General features: G+C 54.8%; 1 protein-coding gene across 1 annotated transcript; it reads left to right on the top strand.

Annotated features, from left to right (window-relative positions):
• Positions 1 to 668: 668 nt before the first annotated feature.
• On the top strand, positions 669 to 12,698 carry LOC119111645 (cubilin). Its single transcript, XM_037235451.1, has 12 exons — positions 669 to 707; positions 1,438 to 1,638; positions 1,904 to 2,047; positions 2,692 to 2,882; positions 3,265 to 3,454; positions 4,112 to 4,309; positions 4,878 to 4,972; positions 7,708 to 7,881; positions 9,143 to 9,347; positions 10,486 to 10,670; positions 12,234 to 12,402; positions 12,655 to 12,698. The coding sequence occupies exons 1-12, from the start codon at positions 680 to 682 to the stop codon at positions 12,696 to 12,698; spliced, it is 1,824 nt and encodes a 607-aa protein (XP_037091346.1). The 5' UTR covers positions 669 to 679.
• Positions 12,699 to 12,718: the final 20 nt, after the last annotated feature.

Below are 12,718 nucleotides of genomic sequence, written 5' to 3'. Positions count from 1 at the left end.
CAGCAGCCGGCAGCTTCCGGCTGCGGTACCGCGCATCGGCGGCCGGCTGCGGCGGCCAGCTGCGGCTGACGCGCGCCGAGCCGCAGCTGGTCATCAACACGCCCAACTATCCCAACGTCCCGCCGGCCTTCTCCGCCTGCCAGTGGACGGTCGTCTCGCCGGCTACCACCGCCGTCAAGGTCGATTTCATGGAGACATTCGACATCACTTCGTCCCGACGGTGAGCGGTGGACGGTGGCTCACGCTGATGACCTGACGACGGTCCTGGATTGCTCAATCCCGCACAAGGTGTCGAATGCGGCTGCTAAAGAGATGGTATGTTTGCCGCCTTCTAGCGTGTTACCCGCTTCCAGGCAACTAGAAAACGGAAACGCCGGACATTCTCAGCCGTCAGCAGCTCCCTGTCGGTCTGAGAGGCCGTGCTCAGAGAGGCATGCTGTCAGGCGCCCTGGATGTTTGAATACCGTGTCGGCGACAGCGGAGGCCCTTCTCGGCTGTTTGACGGACATCGGCCGTCATTGCCAGGTGCCGACAGGCGTACGTGGAGGTGCTGGACGGCGGCACCGAGCTGGCGCCTAGCCTGGGCCGCCGGCACTGCTCGGACAGGCGACCGCCCACCAAGACCACCTCCGGCAACGCCGCCTTCATCAACTACTACACTAACGCCACCGAGCCGCGCATGGGCTTCAAGGCGCGTGTGTCCATCGGTGGGTGCTTGGGCGTCGCGACGCGCTCAATGTCACACACGCCGGCGTGCGTCACTGCAAATGATATGCGCAATGTCAGATACGCCGCCGTGCGTCACTGCAAGTGATATGCGCAATGTCAGATACGCCGGCGTGCGTCACTGCGAATGATATGCTCAATGTCAGATACGCCGGCGTGCGTCACTGCAAATGATATGCTCAATGTCAGATACGCCGGCGTGCGTCACTGCAAATGATATGCGCAATGTCAGATACGCCGCCGTGCGTCACTGCAAGTGATATGCGCAATGTCAGATACGCCGCCGTGCGTTACTGCGAATGATATGCTCGGTGTCAGATACGCCGGCGTGCGTCACTGCAAATGATATGCTCGATGTCAGATACGCCGCCGTGCGCCACTGCAAGTGATATGCTGAAGGGTGGCGCAGCGCCTTGAGTTAGCGTGTTGGGGGAGGAAGGAGAGACTTGGCCGGACGTCCTGCATAGCTGTTGCCTTCTATAAGAGCTCATATCATCTAACAGCAGTCAATGAAAATAAGTGATGCTCGGGCTGCAAGTGATATATGATAGTGATAGTGATAGATGGTTGTTCTTCTTTTTAGTTGATGTTTGCTTATCACTTGAAACATAAGTTTCTTCTGGCTTAATGTTTGCCTAATAGGTATCATGGAGAACGTAAAACAACTAACCTGATTATTTCAGCCTTTACAAACATTGCGTCTTTCTCCAGCAACCTGTGGTGGTACCTACTACGGCAGAAGGGGCTCGTTGACAATATCAAGAAATGCATACACCACAAACAGGAACTGCAGCTACCACATCATGGGACCCTCGGGCCACTATATGCGTCTGTGGTTCCGAACACTGGACCTTGAGAGCAGTCCCAACTGCACCAGGGACTACGTCGAGATGCGCGACTTCAACAGCACAGGCAAGGCCATACCTCCTGAAGACTGTCAGCAGTGGGTAACCTGTAAATGAAGATCCCAAAAAACAGTTTCTAAGTCTAAAGAAAAAAGCTGGTCAAAATCTCCGATGTCCATTCCTTCGCCTCACCTTCAGCCCCGGGTGATATTAGTTTGCACTATTTGAGTGAAAATATCCATGAAACGTTTGAAGCGTTTCTGAGGTAAATGCTTGCATCCGCTGCCGCTGCTGATATCACTGACGGTATACCTGATCCTCCACTTCCCCAGGCGAGGTGCTGGGTCGATTCTGCGGCAGCGAACGTGGTACCGGCGTGGCAACCTCGGCCAATTCCGTCCACGTGACGTTTGTAACGGACGCTCACCAAACGGACAACGCGGGCTTTCTTATGAGGTTCCGGGCCAGCATGGAAGGTGGGCGCACGTCAGCAGCAGAGGTGGTGGCAGTCCTTTGACTGCGGTCATTGCCACGGGGGACTGCTTACAGCGCTGGGAGCGTCACACACGAGGCTAATGTTCTACGCAGGTGCCTCGGCGATTGCGGCGCTGACTCACGGATGCGTAGTGATATTGGCTACCTTGAAGTTGTGTTGGCTTCGGTAGGTATTGCTACCAGTGAGTGGTAGTGTGTCAGTAAGTGACGGCGTTCGTAAACGCTGACACCGGTGCGTGACCTCATGAGCGAGTCTTGCCGCCAGTGCACGTCAAGCGAGTTAGCGAGATCTGTCTGTGGCCGGATACCGCAGTCAGTAAGTAACCATCATCTTTATCTGTCTTTAGCGCGTGCTGTCATCAGTACGTGGCGCCATCAGCGCGTGTCGCCGTCAGCTCGTGCTGACATCAGCGCGTGCCGCCATCAGCTCGTGCTGCCGTCAGCGCGTGCTGCCATCAGCGCGTGCCGCCCTCAGCTCGTGCCGCCGTCAGCACGTGCCGCCGTCAGCTCGTGCTGCCGTCAGCGCGTGCTGCCATCAGCGCGTGCCGCCGTCAGCGTTTGTTGTCGTCACCGCGTGCCGTGGTCAGCGCGTGTGACCGGCGTGTGACGCAGCGGCCGGCCGCAGGTTGCGGTGGCTGGCGGTACGACTCGGCCGGCGAGCTCAGCAGCCCAGGCTACCCTCACGGCGTGCCGCGCCGGCGCCGCTGCATCTGGCGGCTGCAGGTGCCCGAGGGGCGCCGCATTCGCCTGGAGACCGCGGACTGGCAGCTGCCGCCGGCGGCGCGCAGCGCGCGCGGCTGCCGCTCTTGGCTGACGGTTCGTATGACGCGCCGCCACCAGGCGGGACATGGGTCTGACCTCGACTGACCTGGCGCTGTCGGGCCAGCCGCATGCGATTCTAGATAGTCAAGTACTGGCCCCAAAAAGAGGATGAATGCAAGGCGTGTAACTGGAGAGGTAATTTAGAGGTTCGTCTGATGCTCCGGCGTCAACTGTGATCACAGAAGACAACACTTCGTCGAAGCAGTTCACGGGAAACCTTGTATAACCGCCGGTAATGGTAAGGCCCATGAAAGGTAAACAGAAAAGATGACGTATGGACGCGAGTATATCTGCAATCACTATTGCATTTTACACGCAAAATCGGTATCCATACCCCGGCAAAGAGTTACGCCGTCGCTGCCACCTGTGCCTGCAGGTGTTGGATGGAATAGGCGCCTCGTCTCCCCATCTGAACTTCACGGAGAGCGCCTACTTCTACTGTGCGCCGGACGCACCTCCTGTGATCAACTCCACCGGCAATCAGATGACCATCATCTTCTCTTCGCGCGTCGGCAGCACCTCGGCGAGAGGGTTCCGGATGCGCTACTCGTCGAACGAGCCGGCCTGTGAGTATCGCAGCTGCAGCTCGCCGGATGCGCCAGCCGGCCTGTGAGTGTCACAGATGCAGTACGCTGAGACACTCGCAGGCCGGCTGCAGTCCGCCGGGTGCGCCAGCCGGCCTGTGAGTGTCACAGATGCAGTACGCTGGGACACTCGCAGGCCGGCTGCAGTCCGCCGGGTGCGTCCAATAGTTCAAGCCGGTTGGCGTAAGACGCCTTTTCCAGACGGCTCGTTTTGCTGTTGGAAGAGATGCACCCCGCTCCCTTTAACCCGGCCATGGTGATGCATACATATAAGGCAACCAGCCAGATACATACATATGAGAGAATCAGCCAGTGTCTGTACCCGTTTTCAGCAAATGCTATTTGACACAGATAACGCACTACGGTCCCGGGAAATATTCGGTATGTCTGTGTGCATGCTGTCTAATATGAAATGGGTGCCCAGTTTTGGTATACCACAGGCAAACCTCTTAATCCACACCATATAAATCGCAGCCCCTCTCCGTTGTGTATATCCGTGTTCACTGTGAAGCGACCGGTAAATTTGCAGCCTGAGGCGTCTGTTTCAAACTTGCCATCCTACGGCGGAGAGATAACCAGCGCACCTGACTGCAGCCGAATCACACGGTTACCGCTGCTGACAGTGTGTGGCCTCCCCAGTGTGCGGCGGAGCGATAACCAGCGCGCCCGGCTCCCTGGCGTCGCCCCAGTACCCGCTGCCGTTCGGAAGCCCTGCAGAGTGTCGCTGGCAGCTGACCCTGCCCAGCGTGGCCAACGCCAGCACGCTCGTCACCTTCAACGCCTTCTCGCTGCCCGACTTTGGCGAATGTTTGCATCTGAGTCTCCGCGTGAAGCCAGGTATAGAAAACGGAGCCTTGAAACCGATAGTGTCAGTCGTGTAGGTGTGACATCTCCTGCTGTCACAGTCTATCATAGCGCTCCCCATTCTTCGAGCAGCGCTTGTCAAGTTTACCCAGCTGCCACATTGCTTTTGGTTATACCTGTTTCAGTCAAGCCTCTTTGAATGGCTTTCGGCTTGCTATTGTTATTATTATTATTGTTATTATCACCATTATTATTATTATCATCATTAAAATTATAATCATTATTGTTGCTATCATTAGTATTATTATCACTGCCATTATTATTAGTATGATAACAATTATTCTTATTATTATTGCGAACCTTGGCGAAAGCCAGCGAGTAGCTTTTCTAACGCCGCGTCAGCACATATTACATAGATCAACACAGAACACGCAAAACATGCAAATGAGACTGAACGCCAGCGAAACACATACGATGTTTTGCAACGTGAGCGACTTTTGATAAAACTATCGCATGCAGCGTGCTCTTAGACCTGGCGTGATTCAGCTTGCTGTGGTCTCGTACTCCACTGCACCGACACCAACTGACGCGTGCTTCGCAGATGAGCTGGGTGAGACTACCGAAGTCGTCTGTGGAAACACAACAGTTCCTCCACCGCTCCACATCCCGTTCACGGATTTTCAGCTGACATATGCGGTAAGCCGGCTGGTGTTCATCCTTCGCGATGTTCAGCTTGTTTTACGAGTGGCGATGGCGGTACACGTGTGGTGGCGCAAAGTCAAAGAACCGAGGCTTTATTTTTCCTCTTTCGAATTTGACCACGACAGAATGATTTGTTTGACTATAATTTGATTTGCAGGACTCGGTTTTCACCAAGTGAGCTGGGTGAACTGCTGGTTCAGACCGAAGCGGTTATAATGGAAAACGAGTTGTGGTTTGAACAAGGTGGAGCACCTTCTGAAAACGACGTGGGGACACGAGAAAGATGCACAAAACCCTTCGCGGAAAGCGTGCTCTGCTGGTCCGCTGATGTGAATCGTGCCCACATTCCCCAGACCCTGGTCCAAACTATGACTGACGCGAAAGAAGGAACCATTGCAGAAGTTGAAGACCCTATCAGCGCACATCAGTGTATATACTCACTGTGACAGAGTCCCAGCAGAGCACATCATTGCGTTATCATTGTGACAGAGTTCCAGCAGAGCACATCAGCGTGCACTCGCGACAGAGTTCCAGCTGAGCACATTACTGTAATTGAGTCCCAGCGGAGCATATCAGTGTGTTCTCACCGTGACAGAGTCCCAGCAGAGCACATCATTGTGATAGAGTCTCAGCAGAGCACATCACTGTGATAGAGTCTCAGCAGTGCGCATCACTGTGATAGCGTCTCAGCAGCGCACGATCAGCATGTGTTCATTGTGACAGAGTCCCAACAGAGCTTGTCAGCGTATACTCATGGTGACAGAGTACCATCAGAGAATATCAACGTGTGCTCATTGTGCAGAGTCACAGCACAGCACGTGAGCGTGTGCTCATTATGACAGAGTCCCAGCAGAGCACATCATTGTGACAGAGTCCCAGCACAGCACGTCAGTGCTAGTGAGCACGTCGGCACTGCGCGCAGAGAGTGCTAAACTTTTATATAGAGCGACGCAGGATATCTCGTGTGTATCATCGGTGCAGGGCACATCCAGAGCTGGAAAGCTACACAACTCAGGTCGGATATGTGTTTGATGTATGACATGCCATAGTGTTCCCAACCATTTAGCGTGCGACTTTTAAAGTTTGAAAACAGGGGTGCTTCCGTCATGCATCAATTTTGGACAAATCCAGACGCCTCCACTATTGCTATAGATAGGGCGTCCCAAGATAAATTTTGCACACACAGCGTCTTTCACAGCAAGCGGGTAAGGAGGGAGCCATGTCTGAAGAGCTTATGCTGCGATGCTACTTGGTCATAATATACACTGAAATCGGGCTAGATTTGAAATTACCCGGTAAAGAGCTTGGACAGTGCCGATCGAGTGGCAAGGCAGTGTATTGATAGTATGCAGCGTTGGCACGAGCATGAATTTCCTGGTGTTAGGGAAATATGTAGTTAAAATGTGGAGCGCTGCTGGAGTTGTCCATAAATACGCTCATCTCATTTTTTTGGAGCTACCCACGGTCTAAATCCAGCCGCTGTCTCCCATGGTTGGTTCTCGTTTTTATCTTTACGTTTCAAATGTGACCGACTGTTTGGGTGGAAAGAAAGCAAAGTTCTTTCTGAAGACAGATTATTAATGGGACCAGGAACCCGCCACCCGCAAAAACCAGATTCCAGTCCAGCGCAAAGTTTCCACCAAAATGTTTCAAGGGCGTCTCGCTAAACCGTGACACACCGCGACTAGGATAACATGAATTTCCTAACCACTTGCTTAAAAGCGGTCAGAAATAAGTCACATAACCACGGTTTCGTGGATGCAAACCTGTGTACCTGCCACCCATTCGTCAGTGTCCAACGCCCAGCCAACCAAACTAGAGTTGAGGCTTTGGTGGGTTGCGGCGTGTTTCTCATCGCACGGTGTGAGCCGCGCTAGACCCGCGACCACCAACATGAGGTTGTCACCGTCGGCAGACGCAGCGGAGCCACAAAAGTCACCTGAGTAGTGTTGGTTGCCAGTAACCTTGATACATTGGCTTCGCCTTGGGGATAGCGGATGGGGTCAAAATCCCCGGTAATTTTAGGAAATGTAACGTTATGCACATGGGCGTTGATGAGCCATCTTAAATGGTTTGAGGGCCCACTTCAGCCCCTGACCTGTGGCGAAGCACCCGAGGCGATGTCTATACCGCTAGAATATGCTTGCTATTTGCTTTCAACAAGCCGTTTGTCTTACAGTCGATAAATGTCTCAATACTGTCGCCCGGTTTTAGCAGTTACTCACCTCACCATATTGCATCGCATTATTCTGCATCTCAGGCCAAGCCTCATCCCCAAATATCCCGGATATGCAACACATGCGGGGGAGCTGGGACATGACGGGATGATGATGATTGGAGTCCAGCGATGGTCCGTGACGCGGTCCTCAGGAGAGTCCTAGAGCTGGGACAAGACGGGATGATGATTAGAGCCCAGCGATGGTCCGTGACGTGGTCGTCAGGGGAGTCCTGGAGCTGGGACATGACTGGATGATGATGATTGACCTCCGACAGTGGTTCGTGACGCAGTCCTCAAGAGAGCCCTGGGGTTGGGACATGACTGGATGATGATGACTGACCTCCGACGGTGGTTCGTGACGCAGTCCTCGGAGAGCCCTGGAGCTGGGACATGACTGGATGATGATGATTGACGTCCGACGATGGTCCGTGACGCAATCCCCAGGAGAGCCCTGGAGCTGGGACATGACTGGATGATGATGATTGACGTCCGACAATGGTCCGTGACGCAGTCCCCAGGAGAGCCCTGGACATCATTCTTCAGCCTGACGTATGCCGTGAAGCCGTGCGGAGGCCTGGTCAGCGGACCGGGGCAGCGCATCTACTCGCCCGGCTATCCGTCTGATTACCCCAACGGCATGGACTGCGCCTGGCTGGTCGAGTTCGAGCACCAGCAGACGGCTCGGGTAAGTCCGCAGATGCGCTGCAGGTGGTGAGCTGCGCAGCATGACACTTATAATCACTTTACTCCGATGGCATGATTAGAAGGAGCTTGGTGTGTGCTGCTCCGCGCCGGTGATGCCGTCTTGTTACCAGGCATCACTCCGTGCTTGAGTCCAAAGGCTAACCCTTCCGACCCGCGAATTAGTAAAGTGGGATCGAACGCGTTCATTAGAACCAGCAGGGTTAGACCGGCATTTTGATTTTCAAGTGAGGGTTCCGTCGCAGCAAATAATTTGTGTTTTTTATTTCTGATGGCTTTATAATGCTGATTGACATCTCGTATCGTTGAATTTGTCAATGCCCAGCGCGTTTTGCTGTATACTTGTGGTGTTGGTGTTAGTGCAGTGCTCCAAGAATGAGACACGTTTTCGTGGTGTTTTTACGTTGACCATGGCGTTGCCAAACTGGGCTCAACATGGAGCATAAATTAACGCGTCCATACTTGGTGAGTCAGGAAGATCAGCGATCAGCCGAACCATTCCAATTGCACAACTCGATATTCTGGTCTTTTTGAACGTTACAGGACATTCCGGCTTACGCCCAACGGTCCTGCTACGACAGTCATGAACAAATTCCGCGCCGCTTCTTCTGCCAGTCCATTGGCCGGCTAGATCACCTAATGCTGCAGCGTAAACCCGATCCAATAAGCCGTGACTCTGAATACTGATTCGTCATCGACTCGTGCTACTGAATACTGAGCTGGCATCGACTCGACCTCGGACGGACGCAAGCTTCAATGATTGGTTACCCTTTAGTAAGCATGTGGATGGGAAAACGCGGCCGGTTGGCGGTTGGACGGCCATACCTCCTGTAGCCGGAGCAAGCTGCAGGCCCGGTGCCCTGACATCGGCTATATTTATGTTCTTGTCTCATTTTAATCTGACTGGTCGTAGCCCGGTCGATCGAGTGCCCCATCCGGAGTTATGTGACCACGGGACAGCAGGCCCTAAAAGCGCACATGATGTGCCCTGAAAACAATTCGATCGTCTGAACTATGCATCGAAAGCCTAAGATGGCGTTCCCTGTGCCACGTCCGTTTGAGGACGCTGCACCGGTCGGGCCGTAGCTCGCCTCCTCTAGACGGCCTCATCGCCCTCGCCCCCCCCCCCCCCCCCTTCCCACCTCATCACCCTAAGCCGTTGGACTGCGGACTGCGGTTGCCGTGACGTACAACGGCAGGTTCTCAGAGCGCCTGCAGCGCGTGACACGGCCGGTCGTCTTCAGGTGCGGTTCGCCTGGGTTGACCTCGGCCCGGGTGACTACGTGTCGGTGCTGAACGGGCCGGGCTCAACGTCGCCGCAGCTGCGCCGACTGACCGGTTCCTCCACGGCGGCGGTGGCGCTGCACGGCCAGTCCAGCCGGCTGCTGGTGGTGTTCCACAGCGACAGCTCCGGCCAGCACCGCGGCTTCCAGGCCGAGACCGAGTCAGGTCAGGGCGGGTGGCTGGGGTCCGGGGCGAAGGCAGGCGGGATCAAATCACGGGCGGGGATCCGTCGCGACGGAAGGCCAGTTAGAGCTGAGAACAGGTCGGCGAGTTCTGTTAGGGACAGGTTGGTGAGACGGGGATGGGCCGGCCGAGGCAGTCGTGACCCTGTCAGAGCGCGCCCACAGGTATGGAGAGTCGTGACCCTGACAAAGCCCGCCCACAGGTGAGGAAAGTCGTGACCCTGACGGAGCCCTCCCACAGGTGAGGGTAGTTGTGACCCTGTCAGAGCCCGCCCACAGCTGAGGGTAATCGTAGCCCTGACGGAGCCCTCCCACAGGTGAGGGTAGTTGTGACCATGTCAGAGCCCGCCCACAGGTGAGGGTAATCGTAACCCTGTCAGAGCCCGCCCACAGGTGAGGCGAGTTGTGACCCTGACGGAGCCCTCCCACAGGTGAGGGTAGTTGTGACCCTGTCAGAGCCCGCCCACAGGTGAGGGTAATCGTAGCCCTGACGGAGCCCTCCCACAGGTGAGGGTAGTTGTGACCCTGTCAGAGCCCGCCCACAGGTGAGGGTAATCGTAACCCTGTCAGAGCCCGCCCACAGGTGAGGCGAGTTGTGACCCTGACGGCGCTCTCCCACAGGGGAGGGTAGTCGTGACCCTGTCAGAGCCCGCCCACAGGGGAGGGTAGTCGTGACCCTGACAGAGCCCGCCCACAGGTGAGGGGAATCGTAAACCTGACATACCCACGCCCATAGGCGGGGGGAGGTCGTGACCCTTTTAGAGCCCGCCCACAGATCAGAGGGGTCGTGAACCTGTCAGAGCCCGCCCACAGGTGAAGGGGGGGGGAGGTCGTGACCCTGTCAGAGCCCGCCCACAGGTGAGGGGAATGGTGACCCTGACATACCCACGCCCATTGGCGAGGGGTCGTGATCCTGACAGAGCCCCGCCCACAGGGACTGGCCACCAGTGTTCACCTCGCCTGCAGCTGCAGGGCTGGAGTCCACAGTGCATGTGGCACGCAGTGATTCGCCACGCCCTCGCCCCCGACCAGGACGGCTGCGGCAGAACACCGGTCTGTTGGTGGGGCCGCAGCGGCCTCTGTGGCGCCATCTAGTGAGCTAACTGTGCCGGCGACCACAGGGTGCGGAGGCGTGTACCACACAATGGAGGGCGCTGTGGAGTCTCCCGAGTTCCCGGCTGACTACGCAGCCTCCATTGAGTGCGAGTGGGAGGTGCGCGCGCAGCCGGGCTACCGACTCCAGCTCCGCTTCGTCCAGAAGTTCGACCTGGAGACCAGCGAGGGATGCCAGAATGACTTCGTGCAGGTCAGTCGTGGACTGGGCTGATCAAAAATTGCATGGCGATGCATAGTCAGTCCATAACTTAGGTGAAGCAAGTGTTGGTAGACTTTTATTCCTGCCTTCCATTCTCAAGTTTTGCCAAATCCGGCATTGAACCCTTCTAAAAATGGTGTAAGGCCAAGCCATGCCTCCCCCCCCCCTCCCCTAATAGCAAGCATGGAATCGTTTCCAGGGACGGCGCGATCACATAGATGCCAGAGACTGTGCACGAGGGCGGAGGTCACTAGCTGCTTAGCGGGGTCCCACCTATCTCAGTTGGCTAGTAAATCTGCGTCTCAAAAGCGAAAAATTTACAGGTGGCGGCACCTTCATCTGTCATTATTTGAGCCTCCAGTTTCCTTTATTGACCTTGCTGACAACAAGAGAGACGGCCTTGTTCTAGGTCACCTCCGTAAGGCCTTCAACATTTAAAAAAAAACCACAGGACCCTCATTTTCCCGGAGCTACCTAGTCGTGTAAGATACTCGGTGACTTACATTTGAGGAAAAGGGTCTTCTTCTTTTTGATTTAATGTCATTCGCTGGTCTGCAAAACTGTGTTTCATGGCAAGTCTCCCGTCCCTGGTTTATTTCTTGCCGTGAACCAGCTGACACCCACACCCCTCCACCCTCCCCAGCGTCACGTAATTTACAGATGGGCCCACAGAGACCAGCGAGTGCGAGTGAGTAATCGAGTGAGTGAGTGAGTGAGTGAGTGAGTGAGTGAGTGAGTGAGTGAGTGAGTGAGTGAGTGAGTGAGGGGAGATGATGTCCAAGTTCAGCGTTGAAATATTTCGTTCGGTTGACCACATGCTGTCTGTCCACGCTGTTGTTGAAAAACCACCTTGCGTTATGAGGTATGGCCACAACGTTTGATCAACTGAGCTTTGACGACTGTTTACGCTCCATTGCATCACTACCAAGCCAGAATATACAAAAGTTGTGCTTCAGAGTCCAGCGCACAATACGCCCAATGCCGTTTTGGTGTGACTCTGACCTGGCTGTTGTTTCTAGAGCGTGACCAGTCGGTGTTCGCAGGTCTGGGAGCAAGTGTCTGCAGAGTATAGATCGCTGGGACGATTCTGCGGAAAGCAATTCCCTCCACTGATAACAAGCACCCGAAACATTCTGAAAATACGATTTACGACGAATAGTAACAACCACAATGGGAATGGTTTTAAGGTAAGTTGAACATTTGGCTGCATTCATGACTCTTTCACATCTTTTGAGCAAATGGATTAACACACATTTTAGTTGTTTACGGTAAGAGAGCCCTCGGTGAAAATTAAGGCTCGTTCAATTGCACCGGTGCGCTAATGTCTATATAAATATCGCAAAATCTTGGCAAAGGTACTTCGTGTTCTCACAAACGGTTTTCATCTGAACGAATGATTAGTGAACTGGTGATGGCACACTGCCCTCTTTCAGAACAGACATGTTATCGCTGAAAGCCTGGCGCAAACCGAAACTGATTCACGCAGTTATGACAATTTAGGGCCATAATTCTGGCAGGGTCGCTATATGACACACATCGCTATCTCTGCCACAGGCCCAATGGAGCGCGATCTGTGGAGAGGACTTTACGGGTGAAAGTGGTGAATTCAGCTCGCCTGGCTATCCTAATGGCTACAAGAACAATTTAGACTGCGTGTATCGCATCTTGACAATGCCCCAGGACTACGTGACTCTGAACTTTGTCGGTCCGTTCTTCTTGGAAGGTGAGGTGACTCACGCCATTGTTGACTTTATGGACAGGCCAATGATGTCATGCGCCGAAGTCACGTCCCGTGCATTGCTGATCAGGAATCGTGCGGGGGAGGGGGGGGGGGGGGGGGTATTTCGACCCGTCACAGCAAATCCTTTCTCATTCCTCTCTCCGGATTGTGCATTCCTAATGCCTCGGTGGCGCCCCAGCGAGCGAGCGAGCGGCGCTGGCTGGTGGCCCGTGTGCCCCGCTATCCCGCCGTCAGCCTCTCCCTCGACACCGGCACCCAGGGAGCGAGCGAGCGAGTGACGCCGGTTGGCCGGCTGTCC

Source organism: Pollicipes pollicipes, unplaced genomic scaffold, assembly GCF_011947565.3.
Source record: "Pollicipes pollicipes isolate AB1234 unplaced genomic scaffold, Ppol_2.1 Scaffold_7261;HRSCAF=8764_pilon_pilon_pilon, whole genome shotgun sequence".
NCBI classification, from domain to species: Eukaryota; Metazoa; Arthropoda; class Thecostraca; order Pollicipedomorpha; family Pollicipedidae; genus Pollicipes; species Pollicipes pollicipes.
This window is presented reverse-complemented; position numbering and strand designations above follow the sequence as displayed.

What these genes read in the sequence shown, in the direction of transcription:
- LOC119111645 (XM_037235451.1), top strand. Translation starts at nt 680, where the DNA reads ATGGGCTTCAAGGCGCGTGTGTCCATCG. An exon ending in GCTGCCGCTCTTGGCTGACG is followed by an intron (nt 2,883 to 3,264) that starts GTTCGTATGACG and finishes CTGTGCCTGCAG; the next exon opens with GTGTTGGATGGAATAGGCGC. An exon ending in ATTTTCAGCTGACATATGCG is followed by an intron (nt 4,973 to 7,707) that starts GTAAGCCGGCTG and finishes TCCGTGACGCAG; the next exon opens with TCCCCAGGAGAGCCCTGGAC.